Genomic DNA, 8,267 nt, shown 5'->3' with positions numbered 1-8,267 from the left:
GGTGATGTAACATCCTGTCAAAAATCAGGCCTTCAAAATAAAAGCAAGCCAGTACAATAATAATAATTCATCAGTCGTCTCAAGATATTTTGTGCTTGTTTATTAAGTGGGACTGCTAAATTAGCTAAACTGTTATTTTTGTGTGTGCTTTAAATTAATCTGAGTCCCTAAAACTCATTCACTGCTTTCGAAATCCAAGAAGATGCATTTTAACTTGGCTGTCAAGTGAGTTAAAAGAAGCCATTGTCAGTCCGTCATGTGCAATCTTTTATTTTGTGAAGTTACAAAAAAAAGTTACGACGTCACACAAAGACAAAAGGTTGAAAGTGTATTTTTACACGTGTAGACAAAATATTTACACAGACAACACGACACGGAGCGTCCACAAAAATCGGAAACACACTATGGTCATTACATTCATGAAATGTGTGTGTGTGTCATATTTCAGGAGTTTTCCCGCGTGTGATTGGCACTTGAGCACAATATATAGACACTCACAGCTGACGAGCATGCAAGCGTAGTATTTATCAATTAAAAATAAAATAACTCATTGGCTTTTTGTGAGATTAAATAAAATGTAAAAAAAAAACCCTCTTGAAGTGGCTTCACTTCCTGTTCCAACATAAAAAAAAAAGTCATTTATAGATGTCGGACATCAGTGGAAATGGGCAAGCTTGATTGATTTTTTTTTTTTTTTTATGAAGTAATTTTTCAATTGTCTTGATGCAGCATCAATCACAAACAAACACGCAACATGCGCTGGAAAAACAAGACAACAAACAACCACTGACATAAAACGCTTGCTTCAAATTGCACTTGTGGACAAATAGATCACATTTCATAACACATAAACGGACTTTTCATTAGGTACACCAGCCAAACTGTTCGTAATATTTTGTCCCTATAAACAAAGTTGAATTGGAGGCCATTTTGTTGGCGTACCTAATGAATTGTCTGGCTTGGTTGATCCCAAAATGGAGGGGCTTTAGTTGCTTTGGTGTTAAATGGGGTGCAGCCCTTTTTTTTGGGGGGGTGGGGGGGGCAAATCAACCGCAACAAGGTGATTATCAATCATATTATCAATTTTCCGATAAATGGCAGTGGATTTGTCTTCCCTTCAGACAAGTTCGGCAGTGAGTTTGAGCGGTTATGATCAGTGTTATTGATCACCAAGATATATGATCATGAATCGTCTGATGATTGGAATTGTGTTGTATAAGATGATTGGACCCACGTAATCAATGACATCAGCACCATAAACGGTGTCAGCAAATTTAAAACAGTCATGCAAACCACATGGTACATTGCATGTTTGATACATTTTTGCTGACCAGGATGGTTTAACCCTGGAGTGTGGGGGGTGGGGGGGGCAGCAAGTGAGGAACATTTAACATTAATTGGGGGGGGGGGGATCAGCTTGTCATCCAGATGAATCTGATGACTGTTTTGGTTTCAATGGAGATGTTTGTTGGACATTCCGCAGATTTTTTTTAAATTTTTTTTTGAGAGGGACGGGTGGGGGGGGGGGGTCTGGGGGTCAGTCCAAGGGGTCCTGACAGAGTCCGCAGTTTTGCATGTCGCTGTGGTAGCGTTCCACCTGGATGGTGACGCTGTGGAAGCCAAACTTGGTGTGGAGAAGCTCCGTGGCCTCCTGCAGGACCAACTGCGTGTCAGCGCCCTCATCTGGATGGTGGCGGTACAACAGACACAGTCAGTATACAACAAAAAACACAACCACACAAATATTACAGTACAGTGATGTCCATGCCCGTAAATGAAAACACTCGTTTGTAATTATATTTCTTGCCCGATTGAAATCAATGGAAATGGAATGAATCCATTCCAACCAACTCTAGGTTAAAAAAAAAATATTGTAATGTTAAAAAGGCAAATAGCACTCTATTTTACTTTATAAGCACATGTAGCAAAAGGGCCTGCCCAATTTAATCAATAAATATTAGCTGTTTTTAAATTGATATAAGAACATTTTTTGCCAATTTTTTTTGTTTTTTAGAGAAAATATTAAAGGCCAAAATACTGTAAAACGCAGAATGTTCTGCTTGTAATTTGCAACTTTATTAATATAAGCGTTGAGGGACCAAAATAACACCTCATTTTATTCATGATAAATTTTTGTTCATTAATTGGCTGATTAATTGGCTATCGGAATTTTATTCTGGCAAATACCGGAATTGGCATCAGCCTAAAAAATCCTTATCAGTTGGCCCTTAGTACTAAATAATTCCAATAGATTGTAAAAAATAATAATAATTTGTTTGTGCATCAAGATTTATTGCTTCAATTTAATTCAGTGTGCTGCTCCTTTTGGTGTGCCTATCTTGGCCACCGGGGGCAGCATAACACAGTCCTAAAGACACTGACTCGCCACTATTTTCATTAAGATGCATAATATTGAAAAAAAAAATTTTTTGGGGGGGGGGGGGGGGGGGGAGGACAAAAAAGATATGTTCGACATTTTTGCTACTTACCGACAGCCAGGTGCACGGAAGCCAGTGTCTGTCCCAGCGTGAGCGCCCAGAGGTGCAGCGAGTGGGCCGAGCGGACCGCCTTCACCGACAGCAGAACCTCCTTCACCGATTTGAACTCGATGGCTTTAGGAGAACCTGCAAATAGGAAGGTGTGTTTGCTTTTCCGTTGGCTTTGCGGGGTCTTGAATTATGGTCATGCGAGTATTTCGAAGTAAGAAAAGCTTTTTTTTGACTGTGTGGATTCTCTCATCCGCTTACTGTAGTTTGTTATTTACACACCACACCTTGCTTATTTCGCAATCCGGGTGGGAGCAACCCTCAAATTAGCGCGTTCACTTCCGCATGTGTGTGCATTTGAACAAAATGTCCACCTTCCATGAGTATCCTGAAGACGTCTTTGAGGATAGTGACGGTGGTGCACAGGACAAAGATGGAGAACAGGAAAGTGCAGATGGGATCGGCCACTTTGTACTCGGGCTGCCGGTGGCAAAAAATAGCTTCTTAACCAGTTAGCACACATTAAGCATCATATGTAACGTGCTACTAGTAAGCCCCCCCCCCCCCCCCCCCCGTATCAAAAAATCTGGTCTGACCCGGAAGTAGATGACAATAGCGGCCACCATGACGCCGACGCTCTGCAGCAGGTCTCCGACCACGTGGATGAACGCCGCCCGGACGCTGGTGCTGCCATGGGTGCCGCCCAGGAGGGCGTGGCCATGGCCGTGGCCGTGGCTGTGATGGGGCTGGGGGCTTTGGGCGTCGTCTTCGATGTGCTGGTAGCCGCGGCCATGGGCGTGGAAGGTGGTGGAGTGGTGCAGGATGTACGCCATGCTGAACAAGAGTGGCCCAAAAAAAAAAATAATTGGCTGTGAGTGCATGCCGAAGCAGTAGGTGGCGCTGAAACATTGAACTCACCATTTTAAAGTGTCCTATATAGTGAGGTGGCCATTTTGTAGCTTTTTAAAGTGTCCTATATAGTGAGGTGGCCATTTTGTAGCTTTTTAAAGTGTAGTATTCTCCAAAGTTAGTGGCGTTGGCCGCTTTAGAGCGCCTCATTGTCTGCCATGAGTGTGCACACGTCACAGTGAGAAAGGTAGAAGCATCATGAAGGGGCAGTTTCCTTTTAAAAAGTCTGACTATACAGCCAGCGTTTGGACTGGGGCTTCGATCTGGCGAAGCCATGTTAGAGTGCCTCATTGTCTGCCATGAGTGTGCGCATGTCATGAAAAATGCAGAAGCGCCAGGAGAGGGCAGTTTCTTTTTAAAAAGTCTGACTTAACAGCCAGCGTTTGAAACAGGGCTTCGCACTGGCGTTGCTACTTTAGAGTGCCTCGTTGTCTGCCATGAGTGTGCGCACGTCACAGTGAGAAAGGTAGAAGCATCATGAAGGGGTAGTTTCCTTTTAAAAAGTCTGACTATACAGCCAGCGTTTGGACTGGGGCTTCGATCTGGCGAAGCCGTGTTAGGGTGCCTCATTGTCTGCCATGAGTGTGCGCATGTCATGAAAAATGCAGAAGCGCCAGGAGAGGGCAGTTTCTTTTTAAAAAGTCTGACTTAACAGCCAGCGTTTGAAACAGGGCTTCGCACTGGCGTTGCTACTTTAGAGTGCCTCGTTGTCTGCCATGAGTGTGCGCACGTCACAGTGAGAAAGGTAGAGGCATCAGGAGGCGGCAGTTTTGTTTAATTTTAAAAAGTCTGACTAGACAGCCAGTGTTTGGACTGGGGCTTCGATCTGCCGTAGCAGCTTTAGAGTGCCTCGTTGTCTGCCATGAGTGTGCGCATGTCACGAGAAAGGCAGAAATGTCAGGAGGGGGAAAATTTTGTTTCATAAAATCTGACTTGGCAGCCAATGTTTGGACCAGGGCTTTGCACTGGCGTGACTGCATTAGAGCGCCTCATTGTTAAAAGCCATGACGACCCGGTAGGACATATTCCCTTCACCAGAAGCTTTTAGCAGATTTAGATCATGAAATTAGCTCCACTAGTGCGACATTCAGACCAAGCTACATAGTTGAACTGTCCAACTCACAGAATGTTGACGACGACCGCAAAGGCGGACGTGAGCAGCATCACGTGTCCCTCGATCTCGTAGTCGTTGCGGACAATCCTCTCGATGGCCAAGTAGACCAGCACGCCCGTCACCATCCAGATGGACATGACGGACAGCAAGGCACCGAGGATCTCTACGCAAGACACGGAGAGAAAATAGCCATCCCTCCATTTTGTCCTCATGAGGTGTCGGTCTCACCTGAGCGGTGCCATCCGAAAGTCATGTTCTTGCTGGCGGGTCTGGAGGAGATCCACAGGGAAAATATGCTGACCAGCATGCTGCCCAGGTCGGTCAGGAGGTGGGCCGCGTCAGTCATGATGGCCAAGCTGTGGGCCAGGTAACCTCCGATGATTTCACCAATCATGAAGACCAGGCAAACTGACGACGCAATGTATAGTTTCTTCTTTGCCAATATGGTGTGTTCGCCGCCGGTGTCCTCGCCGCCCGCCACCGCTACCGCCATGTGGTGATGGCAGTGAGCACTGGCCGGCCGCTTGAGATCCGCGCTGCCAGCCATGCCGCCATTCTTGAACGGGAAGTCGGGGAAACGCTCGCTCGGGTCTGAAAAGGAACTGCAGAATGATTGAATGACTGAATGGTTGCTTGGTTGACTGACTGACTAGTTTACAGTTTTTTGTAGCACTGTGTGAATTTAAGTAATATTAATAATCCATATTTGATATAGTCTGTTATTTTACAAATAATTTGGTAATGAATTTGTCTTAAATTTAAATTAAGGTTAGGGGATAGTTAGGTCAGATTGTACTGTACAGTACACTCACCATACTGATTTTCTTTTGAAAAATATTAAATAATAATAATAATAAATAATAATTATACTTCTTACTTACCATTTCAGTGTAATGTTATTGATATGTGAACATTTTGGGCTGTCTGGTTTTGAACTCAATTATTTTCTTCGAGTTGTCTGCTTTTGCGATGACATGACATCAAAGATGCTAGCGTGCTAACAGCACACAAGCTAACATTAATGCTACATCCTCGTGTTTACTTTTTGTGTGTGCTTCTACATTACATCCACAAAGTGGTACATGTGAGTATCAAACACACCCACATTGCCATGTGGGGGCTGTGGGGTGGGGGGGGGGCATGGTGATGATATGTTTAATGAGGTGGAATAAACCTCATTTGGACTCACTTGAGATAACCAATACACACGCGAGCATTTCATGACGATAAGGCTTTAACACGCACGGCACACACACACACGCACACTTGTCTTTGTATCATCGTGGGGACATCTCATTGACATGATGCATTTCCTAGCCCCTTCCCCTAACCCCAACCATCAAATTTTTTTGCCCACCCCCCATTCCTTACCTTAACCTCAACCATAACCCAATTCAAACACAAACTCTAAAACCAAGTCTTGACCCTCAAAAAGAGGTCTGAACTTGTGGACCAACCAAAATGTCGCCACAATTTCAAGTCGGTACCCACGATGGTAGTTAAACCTGGGAAAAAAACACGCGTGTCTGGGCCCCACAATGTAGCAGACAAAAACACACACACACAAGTGGAGAGGGGTCGATGTCCAATGTGAAGAAAAGCATTGAAGTGCGAAAGAGATTGTGCTGAATGACACCTTTGGGATGCGAATCTGATCTCGCTCACATGCACGTCTATTCTGTTACCCCACCATTTATTTTGATACATAAATCTAAGCTATATATATATATATATATATATATATATATATATATATATATATATATATATATATATATATATATATACTGTATTAAACAAGTTACACGTAATGTCACTGTGCAATGTTCTTTCTCTCTCTCTCTCTCTCTCTCTCTCTCTCTCTCTCTCTCTCTCTCTCTCTCTCTCTCTCTCTCTCTCTCTCTCTCTCTCTCTCTCTCTCTCTCTCTCTCTCTCTCTCTCTCTCTCTCACACGCGCACGTGATTGATGACCATCGAACTGGAAATGCTCGCTCGTCACCTTAAACCTGACATTTTCGTATTAACTTGACGTTTCACACTTTGCAGAAAAAAAAAAAATATACAGTCGTTTTTGACAAAATGATATGGTAATACAATAATCAGCAAATATTAACAAAAGGTTTAAATAATGTTTTTTTTAATTTTTTTTTTAAATTTTGCTGCAGGGCATCCTCATTCTTGAACAGTGAACGCCGCAGCGTTAAATTCTTGAAAATACGGTCTGGGTTCCCTTTTTTACAAACGACTCATAATAATCATCCGAATGTGAAACGTGCGAGCGAGATTTAATTTAAAAAAAAAAAAAAGAAAAAAAGAGAGAGAGAGAGAGAGAGAAAAACACATAGTCGGCCTTTCCTAGAGCAAAAAGTGCAGCAGTCAGTCAACACGCGCGCGCGCACGTTGCAAATGGTGCATGAAATGTGGTGCCAGATGCACCTCGCGGGCGTGCACGCGCGCGCGCACATATCTCTTCATCTCTCTTTTATTTAAAAAAAAAAAAAAAAACTGAAAATGAAAATGAAGCGATGATATCCGAAGCGTTTTATTTTTATTATTTTTAAGTGCTTTGCAAATCCTTCTTCAGCACGTTATGATTAATAAACGTAATTTTTTTTAAAGGTTCAATATAATATTATGGATGGCTGCGGAATAAAATAGAAGGCCACAAATATGCTGGTGTGCTATTGAAGGCCCATTTTCGTCCGTTGAAAGAAAAAAAAAGTTTAATTTCTTACGTTAAAAAAATATTATTTCTCTTGTAGAATTTTTTTTTCAAAGAGATGAACAACTGAAATAATTTTGCGGCAAAAAACTCTTTCAATTTTTATTTAAATCGCACTTCATTCGGTACAGAAAGGAGACAATAATAATAATGATAATAATAATAGTGCTACTTTATTTGGTGCTCTGTTACATATAAAAGTAAGAATTATTTTCTTCATAAATCTTAACAGCATGAAATAATCTTCATATTTCTAATCGTGCCTTTTTCCATTTAGTTTTTTTTTTTTTTCTGCGTATAAGACTTGCTTAGCAGGTGTGCTAATCGACGCGCAATTTGTCACGCAAGCTGTCCACGAACGAGCCACGCGTGCAAATGAACGCGAACCCGGGCGGAAAAGCGCGTGCGTGTGTCGTCTCCCACCTTTGCACGTGCTCGCAGTAGCTCTTGTGGTTCTTGTCGTGGATCAGCTGAGACTTCTCCGAACTTGACGCCTTTGCATCCATGGAGCTGCGCAGGAGGTTCTGGTGAATTGGGAGGTGGTCCGCCACTGCTGCTCGGTCCGGTCGGTCCGGTCGGTTGGGTTCGATAATCGACGTAGCCTAATCACTGGCGGAAGCGTGCAGGGAAAGCTTCATTGCTGAGTTTTAGTTGGAGGAGGGGGGGCGCGCGCCAAGAGTGAGGCACTATTTATTTATTTATTTTTTCTAGTTTATTTATTTATTTATTTTTAATAAATTGGGCTGCAGTTGGCCATGAGCAGCAGTAGGAAGGATAGGCAAGCACAGTGCACACTGCGGGTTTCCGGACGCGACAAATAGGTCCAGTCAAGCCTCAGTGCTGCTCAGCACGTCCAATAGCACGCGAGCAGACATTCTATTGGCAATACAGGTGCAATATACATAAATATATACGTTTTTTGTTTTTTTTTTAGGGCACAACATGTAACAAATTTCGCAAAAGACATTTTACACACATTGATAAAAACAACAACAATTTGCTCATTTATAATTATTTTAGTAGCATACACCAAAAA

At 42.7% G+C, this 8,267-nt stretch overlaps 1 protein-coding gene across 1 annotated transcript; it reads right to left on the bottom strand.

The window, feature by feature from the left end:
* Positions 1 to 254: 254 nt before the first annotated feature.
* slc30a2 (solute carrier family 30 member 2) lies at positions 255 to 8,123 on the bottom strand. The gene is made up of 7 exons (XM_077552440.1): positions 7,655 to 8,123; positions 4,738 to 5,111; positions 4,519 to 4,672; positions 3,083 to 3,320; positions 2,861 to 2,966; positions 2,490 to 2,624; positions 255 to 1,683 (listed from the first exon to the last, which is right to left on the bottom strand). Exons 1-7 carry the CDS (start codon positions 7,735 to 7,737, stop codon positions 1,538 to 1,540), a joined length of 1,236 nt encoding a protein of 411 aa, XP_077408566.1. The 5' UTR covers positions 7,738 to 8,123; the 3' UTR covers positions 255 to 1,537.
* Between the last annotated feature and the right edge of the window lie 144 nt (positions 8,124 to 8,267).

Source organism: Vanacampus margaritifer, chromosome 19 (genome assembly GCF_051991255.1).
Source record: "Vanacampus margaritifer isolate UIUO_Vmar chromosome 19, RoL_Vmar_1.0, whole genome shotgun sequence".
NCBI lineage: Eukaryota > Metazoa > Chordata > Actinopteri > Syngnathiformes > Syngnathidae > Vanacampus > Vanacampus margaritifer.
Note: the sequence above shows the minus strand (reverse complement) of the source record. Positions and strands in the feature narration are given on the sequence as shown.

Bases quoted from the DNA above. Each gene is read 5' to 3' on its own strand.
- slc30a2 (XM_077552440.1), bottom strand. From the start codon at position 7,737: ATGGATGCAAAGGCGTCAAGTTCGGAGAAGTCTCAGCTGATCCACGAC. The intron at 2,967-3,082 runs GTCAGACCAGAT...TGCCACCGGCAG, and splicing joins CTATTGTCATCTACTTCCGG to CCCGAGTACAAAGTGGCCGA. The intron at 1,684-2,489 runs GTAAGTAGCAAA...GCCACCATCCAG, and splicing joins TTCCGTGCACCTGGCTGTCG to ATGAGGGCGCTGACACGCAG.